Source organism: Ursus americanus, chromosome 17 (genome assembly GCF_024610735.1).
Source record: "Ursus americanus isolate L20-20 chromosome 17, mUrsAme1.1.p, whole genome shotgun sequence".
Lineage (NCBI taxonomy): Eukaryota > Metazoa > Chordata > Mammalia > Carnivora > Ursidae > Ursus > Ursus americanus.
This window is the reverse complement of record NC_142143.1, coordinates 45,029,318-45,041,436: the sequence shown is the minus strand read 5'-3', so window position 1 is coordinate 45,041,436 and position 12,119 is coordinate 45,029,318. Positions and strand designations below refer to the sequence as shown.

General features: G+C 39.1%; 2 protein-coding genes across 34 annotated transcripts in view; one reads left to right on the top strand and one right to left on the bottom strand.

The window, feature by feature from the left end:
• The window catches only part of LOC123787133 (uncharacterized), a 190,105-nt gene extending 178,549 nt beyond the window's left edge, over positions 1–11,556 (bottom strand). For 12 of the 31 annotated variants that reach the window (XM_087868937.1, XM_087868945.1, XM_087868936.1 and 9 more), the window contains exon 1: positions 10,900–11,397. Coding sequence is in view for 10 of the 31 variants with exons in the window: in XM_087868964.1 (XP_087725090.1) it covers positions 10,873–10,970; positions 11,386–11,525 (238 nt within the window). In the remaining 21 variants the exon portion in view is untranslated. Of the gene's footprint in view, positions 1–10,872 lie in introns of all 31 variants that reach the window. The other 19 variants (XM_087868964.1, XM_087868961.1, XM_087868957.1 and 16 more) reach the window with 8 other exon arrangements.
• CNOT2 (CCR4-NOT transcription complex subunit 2) overlaps positions 11,419–12,119 on the top strand; it is a 117,132-nt gene continuing 116,431 nt past the window's right edge. Inside the window, exon 1 of one of the 3 annotated variants that reach the window (XM_045789589.2) lies at positions 11,419–11,556. Coding sequence is in view for 1 of the 3 variants with exons in the window: in XM_045789587.2 (XP_045645543.1) it covers positions 11,552–11,556 (5 nt within the window). In the remaining 2 variants the exon portion in view is untranslated. The remainder of the gene's footprint in view (positions 11,557–12,119) is intronic. The other 2 variants (XM_045789587.2, XM_045789591.2) reach the window with 2 other exon arrangements.

Below are 12,119 nucleotides of genomic sequence, written 5' to 3'. Positions count from 1 at the left end.
TACTTGATAACTATCTTCTTGTAAACAATGTCTCTAAAAAGTCATCGGCCTTTTAAAAGCCTGTTAGTAATTGTAGAAAGGATATCATCACAGAAACTGAAAGATTAGCTAATATGTTTATTTTGAAAACCCCACTATTTAAAAAATTATTCTTACAGTAGCAAAGTATAACATAATCAGTACTTGGTGCTATGAAATGTAATAATTTAAGAATATGTTTCAATACCTACCTTACCTACTTTTATTTCTCAACAGAAAACATGTAACAGCCAGCTAGCACATTTATGTCTGTTGTCCTTTTTTAAAATGGCTGTATATATTATCTATCATTTTTTTGCATTTTCCCCTTTCAGATGCTGCCTTAATAATTAGCTTCCCTATTTAAAATTCTTAGATTACATGTAGTATATCACATAAAAATATCATTACAGCAACTACTATTTTATAATTGTTTGCTTCTTTCTACATTATACTAAGATTTACAAAGATCATCTCATAAAAATTTTAACAACCCTGAAAGGCATGGTAATATTTCTAGATACAATTTTCAGGTAAACCAAAACTGAGGCTTGGAGAGGTTAAGCATCTTGTCCAAGGGACCTCAGCTTGCATGTGTTTTAGTAGGATAAAATTCCAGCTCTGAACTATTCTAAAACCCCAAGCTCTTAACCTTTGCTTCTCAAATCCTCGATGATTCAGTAATATATTCTTGAATATTTGTGATTTCTCATCAAAAACCTTAAGTTTTGAAATCTCACTTCAAAAATAATGCAAAAATATAACTATACTTTAGATCACAGGGAAGACCATTATATATACTTTCACCTGATTTGAATGCCAGGTTTCTGTGTTTATAACTGAGTTAGAGCCAAGTTATAAAACTTAAATTGCCCTGGGCTATAATAAAGAATAAAAACAAACAAATGAATGATGCATACATGCCAGATAAAGGTCAAATACTGAGACTGCTTGGTTCTGGAACGAAGATTAAGAAAAAAAAAAAAATGTGGGGCGCCTGGGTGGCAGAGCGGTTAAGCGTCTGCCTTTGGCTCAGGGCGTGATCCTGGCATTATGGGATCGAGCCCCACATCAGGCTCCTCCGCTAGGAGCCTGCTTCTTCCTCTCCCACTCCCCCTGCTTGTGTTCCCTCTCTCACTGGCTCTCTCTATCTCTGTCGAATAAATAAATAAAATCTTTAAAAAAATAAAAAAAATGTAACAGAGAAAATTGGTGGGAAAATTGAATTATCACATAGTAATATAGGTATTCCAAATTAAAACAAATGTGTGCTGTATTAATTTCTAATGACTTGCAATGATGATTTAGGCTCAGCAAAACAATATTGTTTTTTTTCTGTTACATTAAAATTAATGTTATTAATTTCAAATATTTTAGTTTAATTTCTATTATTTCTGGTTTAAAAGTTAAAAAAGAGCTATCAGCACAGATTTACACCAAGTTTTCTATGTTCATATAGCACATGTTAGGGTAACTTTATAATAAAAGTAAATTATCATATTGGGAATACACAAAAATTCTTTTAAGGTGTTCCTGCATCATTCAAGATTGAGCAACAGTACTATATAATCCGTATGGCTGGCGCATAATAGGAACTCAGTAATTGTTAGTTGAACCAGAATTTTAATTATCTATGCGGGTTCTCCATATTTATTCATTTGTTGATTCAGCCAAACTATCTTAGAGTTTCTTTCTCATAATAAATGCACTGAACCCACAGTGAAGTTTTTAAGTCTGACTTTAATTTAGAAGTGGTTTTATATCTATCTATCTATCTATCTATCTATCTATCTATCTATCTATCTATCTATCTACCTATCTGGTAGGCTCAGTGTGGAGCCCAGTGTGGGGCTTGAGATCAAGGCCTGAGCTGTAATCAAGAGTTGAAGGCTCAATTGATTGAGTCACCCAGCTGCCCACCTAACAGTGAATTTTAGTGGTTCTTAAGAGTTTTTCACTAGGGAGGGGCGCCTGGGTGGCACAGCGGTTAAGCGGTTAAGCGTCTGCCTTCGGCTCAGGGCGTGATCCCAGCGTTATGGGATCGAGCCCCACATCAGGCTCCTCCCCTACGAGCCTGCTTCTTCCTCTCCCACTCCCCCTGCTTGTGTTCCCTCTCTAGCTGGCTAACTCTATCTCTGTCAAATAAATAAATAAAATCTTTAAAAAAAAAAAAAAGAGCTTTTCACTAGGGAGCACTTAGAGAATTTTATGAAATCTGTGGGCTCTTTCCCACTTAAAAAAAAGTGTGTGTATATATATATTTATATATATTTATTATATATAATATATACTTATAGACATACACACACATATACATATAAAATACATACTATTATAAACTACATTTTTTTTTTAAAGAGAGAACAGGCTGTGAAGGTGGAAATAATCTGTATAATCAAATGCAACCTTTCTTAGAGCCTCCATTTCCTCATCTGTACAGTGTGAATACTAACTACCTCATGTTATGCAGCTTAGTGAAATAATGTAATTATGGTGCTTGCAGTTTAGTAGATGCCAAATTAAGTGTAGCTATAATTATTATCAGGCCAATATTGACCTCCTATTTTATCTCTAATTACTGTTTGAGGTTTTCTTGTGCTGATTGGTTTGTTGCAGCTATTTCTAGTTTCTAAGAATCTTATATTCTTCCCACTGGTTACCTTATTTATTTGGTTTTTCCTTGTACGCTACCTATTTTTACAGATAGTAATCCACAAAAGCACTGGAGGGTAATAACATCTTTAATGTTTGGGTCAAAATACTAAGCAGCTTTAATGTTGCTGTGATCCATTGCAAACGTGATGAATAATAAACAGAAATTCAATATAAGGATAAGGATATTTGAAGGGCAAAATATGGCTTACAAATTTAAATTGGAGAAGATCTGCTACATACCTGTGGCATAAAAGAAAATGGAGGAAATTATACTACTATACCTATATCACATAGTTTGAGAATTACATGACAATAAAACACAGTATGTGGCACATACCTGAGATTCAATCACATTTGAATAATGAATAATAAATGGATACCAAGTCAGAACAGAACAATATATTCAGATGAGGAAGCATTTATTCTATTATCCTCAAAACCGGTCACATTAAAATCATCCTTTTATGTTTGTATCTGGAAAACAATTCTACAAGGATACAGAAAATTTACGGAGTTCAGAAAATGCCATGAAAATAATGCAAAACTTTCGAAACACAATTATAGGAGAAATTCTTATATAATAAACCCTAAGGGACTGTCCAAATTCCTTTATTTTCATTGTCATTTTGGTATTTTTAAGTATCAAATATTGCATGAAATGTAGAGGTAACAGGTTGAAGATAAATTTGTGTTTGAGATAGTCACTGTGGACGTCATAATGAGGTTTCACAAAATGCTTAAGTTTGATTCTCTAGTATAAAATGTTTTTATAAATAAACAGTAATATCTGTACAGAATATCTCAATAAGTGATCTTAAAAAGAATACGTACAATGGAACATATCCCCCTCCCAAATTATGGCATTATTAGAGATGCTGGTCATTTACCATCACAATGACTCATTTTAAAGATTTTGTTTAGTTATTTGAGAGAGAGAGAGCATGTATGTGCAAGCACACACACATCGAGGAGGGGTGGGGGGGAGCGAGATAAAGAGACTCCGCACTGAGCACAGAGCCCCATTCGGGGCTCTATCTCATGTACCTGAGATCATGACTCATTTTAGAATGGTAAATGCTTCAAGTACAGTAAGTTCTATTTTTTTTTTATGAAAAGATTTTATTTATTTATTTGAGAGAGAGAGAGGGAGAACACATGAGTAGGGGGAAGGGCAGAAGAAGGAGACTTCTCGCTGAGTGAGGAGCCCAACATGGGGCTCGATCCCAGGACCCCGAGATCATGACCTGAGCCAAAGGCAGATGCTTAACAGACTGAGCCACACAGGCACCCCTGTTCTATTTTTTTCCTGTTTTTTTTTTTTTAATTTTTAGATCTTATGCTCTATTTTATGAGATTTTAAAAAATATGCACAGAAGCTGAGTTGATGATCCAATAACTACATTTTCATTAGTTCTACTGAATTTGTCACACACTGGGAAGGTGAGCTAAAGGCTTTATTCCCTTTGTATTTTGAAAGGTTTCAGAGTTGAACACTAGTGTATTTAACTTGTTGCTGAGCTCTCCTAAACCCTGGCAACTTAAGGCATCCTGGTGTATGTATTAATTAGTGAACTATTTATTCCTCTTACTGAACAGACTTGTGACAACCATTTTGTTTGAATGAAACTGGTATGGGGGTGCCTGGGTGGCCCGGTCGGTTGAGCAACTGACTCTTGGGTTTGGGCATAGGTTGTGATCTCAGGGTCATGATATGAGGCCTGGCATTGCGGTCTGTGCTCAGCAGGCAGTCTGCTTGAGATTCTCTCTCCCTCTCCCCTTGCCCCTCCTGCTCGTTCTCTAAAATAAATCTTTAAATGTAACTGGTATCATAGGTACTCACAGAAAATTTCCAATGCAGTTTTAGAGAACTAAATTAACTGTTCATATTTAACCAGGTAACTGACAGAGAGTTCCCTTATGAAACAAAATGTTTCTCAATTATTAACCAAGTTACTTACTTTTGATTTAAAAAACTACTGTTTCTCATGTACACTGAATGTGTATAATTTTTTGTGCCAGACTTTTGACTGTTTTCAAGCACTGTAACGTGTGATGGATGGTTAGAGGCAATAGTATATTAAGGTTTCTACTTAACCCTTTCAGGAATGAAATATATATTTTTTTAATTTAATTTTTAAGTAATCTCTACACCCAACATGGGGCTTGAACTTACAACCTGGGGATCAAGCATCACATGTTCCACTGACTGAACCGGCCAGGTGCCCCTGAACTGCACCTCTCTAAAAAAACTTTTCCGGTGTTATGATTTTGCCAGCACTCAGTACTGTGGTGGTCCAGATGTAGGTTTATATACTCATTTTTTGTTTACTTCTTGTACTTTGCAGCATGCTCTACACATTTAGTCCTTAAAGGGTTTCTTTTACAAACTCCGTGGTATAACATTTATTAGCAAGATAGAAAACTGAGCAAGTTTATACCATAGTTTTGTAGAAAAAAAATCTGCTAAGTTCTCATCCATGAACAATTCGCAGTGTGGGCAGTTTCAAGGAATAAAAATAAAATCCAAAAACAAAAAAGCAATGTAAAAATTTTAGGTTAAACATAAAACAGTTCCTGAGAGCAAGATTACTGAATAGGACGGAATCAGTTGAAGTGGGGGCGGGGGGGCGATTTAGATTGCTTCTCCCAGGACCCAGGTTTTCTTGGGATCTATATATTTCATAGTCTTTATTGTTTCAGTGTCTTCATAATCTTCATTTTCTTTTATACTGAACGTATTTTCACTTCAAGTTCCTCAGTTACAAAACAGGTTAACATTCAGCATTTGAATGGCTATCGCTAAATCCATCACTATTTAAAAAGCACAGATAATTCTTTCATCAACCTATTGTGTGTATGTATATATATTAATTTCATTTCTGCTATCATTTCAGTACTTAATCCCTGTTTCTTTTAAACAGATTTCAGTTAATTTTCACGGCCAGAAAAAATGTATTGGCTCATTACATGTGTTTTATTCATTGAATCTTGAAACTTTTGGGGGAGTTTACTTTTTTAAGTGAAAGCTACTTTATAATTCATACATAGAGTAATTGGCATTATTAAAAAAACAGCTTAACCATGCATTTAAACATTCAACAACTGATGTAGTTGAGTAAGAAAGTAAAAAGTATTTTGTTGATTCTTTTGCATGATGTGGGGAAAAAACGTTTATTGTATAACAGTGATTTGAATGGGAAAAAATTACATCACGTTATTTTTTTTTGAAGATTTATTTATTTGACAGAGAGGTAGAGAAAGAGGGAGAGCACAAGCAGGGGGAGCAGCAGGCAGAGAGAGAGAGAGAAGCGGGCTCCCCACTTAACAGGGAGCCCAACTCGACGTTCGACCCCAGGACCCTGGGATCATGACCTGAGCCAAAGCCAGACACTTAACTGACTGAGCCACCCAGGCGCCCCTATATCACGTTAATTTAGACATGATTTATAGATAATTTAAAGTAATTATCTTTGCAAGATGACAGTGGTGATGTTAGGTGATAAAAGTGGGTAAGATAAAAAATATACTACAAATGATTCTACTTTTTTAAGATTTGTTAGAGAGAGCGAGAGAGCACGCACACCCGCTTGTACACACAGTGGGGAAGGGCAGAGAGAGAAACTAAACAGACTCTGCGCTAAGCACGGAGCCCAGTGTGGGGCTGTATCCCATGATCCCATGACCCCGAGATCACGACCCGAGCCAAAACCGAGTCAGATGCCCAACCGACTGCGCCATGCAGGTGCCTCTATTTAACTTTTTTTTTTTTTCCTTTTTGGTACTGACTAAACCTTGGGAATGGATTGATTAGAAGTGACTTATTAAAAGCCATCTATCAACATTTCTACATTATGCATTTTAAAACACTCCAAAATCTGCCACCTTATTCTACATAAATTCCACTAGCTTCCTTCTGCTTACCTTACTCTAGTTTCTGGTTCTAGTTTCTGGCCCATGCTCACTTCTGCTTCTAAGCTGGCCCAAATTGTTCTGTGTTCCCCAAAAATTTATAAGGTACTAATTCCCAGTAACTCAGAATGTGATTGTATTTTGACAGGAGCTTAAAAAAGGTAATTAATGTTAAATGAAGTCATATGAGTATATCCTAATCCAATATGACTGGTGTTCTTACAAGAAGGGGAAATCTGGAAACAAACTCACATATAGGGAGAATACCATGTAAACTTATGAACAGAGCCATCTACAAGCCAAAGACAGAGGCCCTTGGGGAAAAACCAACTGTCTCAGACTTCTAGCTCCCACAACTGTGAGGAAATGAATTTGTTGTTTAAGCCACGCAGTCTGTGGTACTTTGTATGGTGGCCCTAGCAAATATAATTTGTCTTTGCTCATGTTATTGCCCTCACTGAAAATGTCCCTTCCTTTCATCCACATCTAACCATTCAACATGGAATTTAAACAGCCACTTGGTGAAATTATCCCTGACACACCAGTCCTCTTTTTTTTTTTCCCCGATCTAACAGAGAATTAGGCTGTACTACAGATTTTAGCAGTTCCTAGCACATAAAGTAGTTGCAAGGATTTCAGGAGTTAATATAGGTAAAATGCTTACAACAGTGCCTGGCATGTAGTGAATCTTAAGTGTTTGCTACATCGGTTGCTGCTATTACTATATCTTAATTAGAAGGTAAAATACACAAGAATTGGTAATTATTTGTGGGGATAGGACAGAAGAATAAAGATCAGGCTCGGCAAATGAGTATGTGATATTATTACCCAAATTATCGACTTGTTTCTATAAAGAGAGAAGTGGCCTTTTAATTAGAATTATACACAATTTTTATTCTATGGAAATTAAAAAACTATTAAATAGAAATAATGAAATAAAAATAGCTGTAAATGAAAATACTTCTGCAAGGCTGAATTAACCCTTTGTGCATATCATGTTAGATCTTTGGGAGACTTACAAATTTTCACAAAACTGGAATTACAGTCGACCCTTGAAGAACACAGGTTTGAACTATATGGGTCCACTTATACATAGATTTTTTTCAACAAATACAGTACAATACTGTAAATGTATTTTCCTTATGATTTTCTTAATATTTTTTCTCTAGTTTGTTATAATACAATACACAAAGCATATAACATACAGCACATGTGTTAACTGACTGTTTATATTATCAGTAAGGCTTCTGGTCAATAGTATGCTATCAGTTTTCGACTATGCAGGGGAGGAGGTTAGGCGCCCCATCCCCTGCATTATTCGAGGGTTAAGTCTACATTTTAAATTCTCTCTTCGCATTCAATATATCATGTCAGTGAAATTTTCTTCATTTTTTTTGAAGTTTTATTTAAGTAATCTCTATATCCAACATGGGAGTCTAACTCACGACCCTAAGATCAAGTCAAATACTCTCCAGACTGAGCCACCCAGGTGACCCTCCTCCACATCATCTTTAATGGCTGAATACTGTTCTATGTATGTAGCTTAACTTATTTAACCAATATCCTCATAAACAATGCAATAATGAATACTCTTGCAATCAAATTGTTACACATATTCTTATTTCCTTGTGATACATTTCTAGAAGAGGAATTGTACGGTCAAATGCACATGCTCAAGGCTTCTGATACATACTGTCGAACTGCACTCTAGAAGTGTGGGGATTTATATTCTCAGACACTTAAGAAGCCCTGTTTCTCTGAATCCTTGCCAGTATTATCAAGACATAATTACTTGTCAAAATAACACCTGAAGACCAAATTAATGTATAACACATTATATCACTCATAAGCCAGACTATTAAACTTTTATATTACTGTTCAAAGCTTAAGATTCTTACCTACATTTTACTTTTATTTTTTCAAGATTTACTCATTTTATTGAGAGAGAGAGTGTGTGTGTGAGTGGGAGGAGGGGTAGGGGGAGAGAAATTCAAGCAGACTCCCCACTGAGCATGGATTCCCAACACAGGGCTCGATCTCACAATCCTGAGATCATGACCTGAACTGAAATCAAGAATTGGACGCCCAACCAAGCCACCTAGGCACTTCTCTTACCTACAGTTTAGATGAAGAATCTGAGGTCCAGTAAGTTACATAATAAATCAGACCGCTACGGAGTGGGAATTTCTGCCCCAGATATGATATTGACCACTCTTATGATCTGTCAGTATGCCTCACCAATTAAGCTGTTTTTCATGTAATGGCCTTATCAATTTCCCAGAAAAAAAGTATACGTCTTCATTAGGTTGGAAGCTAGCATATTCCATTAGTTTAGCCCTATTTTTCCTAGCTGCTTCCTAGCTTAGATTTTACACATAATGTGAAGGAAACTTTTCAAGATATTTAAAAAGAAAAAAAAGATTACCTAATCTTGGATAAGAATCTACTTCATTCATTCATTGGTTTATTTATTAATTGCCTCATTTATTTAACATGACTTACCTAATGTCTACTATGTGTGGAGAATAATGCAGTGAGCAAAACAAATCTACTCCCTGCTCTTGTGGAACTTAAATTTTTAGTAGGATGAAGGGAAACAGATAATAAACAATAAAAATAATGATAAATTACAACTGCTATTAAAAAACAGAGTAAGTGGGAAAAGGAGCTACTTTATGTATGGCGGCCAGAGAAGGCCTGTCAGAGATGATTTCTGAGTTAAGACCTGAAGGATGAGAATGAGTTAGCCATATAGACATAGAGAAAGTACATCCCAGGCAGGAAAAAAAAAAAAAAAAAAGCAAGTGCAAAGGTCCTGAGATGGAGTCCCAGTTAAGATTAAATTCAATTGAGAACAAAAGACCCTAAATAGTGCCTTTAATAAGATAGAAGTTTACTTTTCCCTCACATCAAAATCTGAAAGTAAAGAGTGTGTAGGACTGGTATGGTGCTCCACAAGGGGCTCAAGGATCCAGGTTTCCACCAGTTTTAGATTTTGCCTAGAGTCCAAACTGACAGAGTTCCAGGCCATCACATCCGTATTCCAGGGTTCATGATATTAAGAGGATAAGAAACGAAGGACTGAAAGTGTGCACCAACTGTCTCTTAAGGATGGTATTAAAAGAGTGTCACATGACATATCTGCTTATATCTCACTGGCCAGAACTACCACATGGCTACAGGGAGGTTGGAAAACAGTCTTTATTCTGGACAGTCATGTGTCCATGTCTATTAGTATTAAAAAAATGGAGAAATTTTAGCGACAACTAACAGTCTCTGCTACAGACCAGAAAGAGGTTGGTACATGACAGAAATAGAAAGGAAGCAACCAGAAGGGGAAGAACAGAATGAAGCTGGATTACATATACTTAGAGGCATATTCAGTGTTTTAACACACCATCTTAACAAAGTAGAAGAGAATGCTGAAGAGGCAGGAAGGAACTGTTAGGGGTAGGGTAGGAAAGCACATACAGAGGTGTTGTTCCTCCTCGAATTTTCCTGAAGTAAAAAAGAGTGAAGCAGAATATTTAATGAAATGAATAATCGGGCAAAACATTTTCTACCGGCTACATCAGCACCATTCGGAGATTAAATTAATTCACACAACATTTACTAATATGTAAAAATACCTTGCATTCTGTAAACATAACAAAGTCACCTTTCATTTTATCATATGTTTATTTTTCTTGTTATTTAAGACTGACAGATGCCCTCTGCCCTTCAATGATAAATTTAAAACTGGGTTACAGTGAGTTTTGGAGGAAAAGGTGATTGTATAAAAGAAACCAACAAAAGAAGTAGAAATTTTATTTACTCCAAATGGCTTGTACTTCACACTAAGTTCAATCATTCGAATAGAAAATAAAATAACAGTTCACTTTATGAAACTACACAATTCAAAACACACATGCAATGACTCTTCTTAAGTCCAAAAATTTCGAATAGTAACAAAAAGGGAAGCGTTTACCGATATACAAACGAATAAAGAGATTATTTCAAAGAACGTAAATTTAATTTTGAGTGACAATTGTTTTTCTGAAAAACAGAGACTTCACTCTACTGAGGTTTCCACCAAAGCCACGATAATTTCAAAGGGTCTTGCTCACAGCCCAGCCGGTCACTCAAGCTTAGGTGGGGACTGGGGAGTAGGAGCGAGAGAAAGTGCTACAAATCTAACTTTGCTAGCGCAAGCTCATTCAATAGTGCTTTAAAAACTTGCTCCCCAATAAGCTCCCTCCCACCAAGAAAAAAAAAAAAAAAAAAAAAGGAAGGGTGGTGAGAAGAAAATACCAACGGTTTCAGCAGAGGGGAACTCACTTCTCAGGAGGTGATGGTGACGTGCTGCCAGTCCCTGGAAGTGCGTGCACAAGAACCGGAGGTTGCGGGTGCTGAGGGACGAAAAGGGGACAGCGATCAGTTTTGCTCCAGGTGGTGGCAGTCGGGGGTGGGGTAGGTGTGGGGGCCCTTCCAGGCGGACGTGGGAGGGGCGTGGTGTCGGACACGAACACAAACACAAACACGCTCCGCGTCCCCAGGGAGGGCGGGCCGACGCCACCTCACCATTCCCCGCCCCTGGACCCCGCGGCCCGCCACGGACCCAAGGCCCGTGCTCAGCGCAGAGCAACCCGGCCCCAGGGGAACTGTAGCGGCCGCAGAGGCCCTGCTCGTTTTAACGGCTGCGAAGAGGCTACGCGCCTCCCAGTGAGTTGGTGGGAGACATGCTGGAAGCCGCGGAGAGAAAGGTGAGGGAGTGAAGCGCTTCTCCCCACCCCTTCTTGAACGCGCGGGAAGCGGTCTACCCACCCCCAACCCTGTCCCGTCGGCAATCGCCGCTCCCACCTTCCGCCGCCGCCTTGAGTGAAGCCGGAACGACGGGGGTCACGGCGGGGGTCAGAGGGTAAAGGTCTTGCTCCCAGCAGCCTCCGCGGTGGATACGTCGCCATCTTGGATCCGCGGGACAAGAAAATTCATGCGGTGAGTTTTTGGCAAATTTTCGGAAGTCTGGCAGCGGGGCGCGCGGCGGGGGCGGCGGATTCGGGGCCCCCTCAAGGCTGGGGAATGCCTCGGGGCCGGTCCGGCCGCGCCCGGGGTCCGCGGGCAGCGTCCTGGCCCGCCGCTTCCCGTTGCTTTTGTCTCGGCTCCAATCGAGAGAGGGAGAGCGGAGCGGGCGGGGAGGGGGGGTGGCGGCGGTGGAGGAGGGAGGGGGTGTGTATGGGGAGGGTGGTGGACGGGACGTAAAGCGTCGCTGTACTTGGGTGGCTGCAGCGGCAGCCCTGGATCCTAGGCCTGGTCCCTTCGGCGGGAGCTGAGGCTTCCCCTAGACTCTGCTCCGCCGGGCTCCCGCCAGCGCGGAGGAGCCGCCGCCGCCGCGCTGCTTCCTGGGGAAGAAGAGAAGGCGGCAGCAGCGGTGGCCGAGGAGCCCAGGTCCGCTTTAGACGGGGCTGCCGCGTTCCCAGCAGCTGCCGCGGTCTCTGGCTGTTCACATTTTCTCAGTACACCCACATCACCTGCGACTTGCTGTGTGTGTGTGTGTGTGT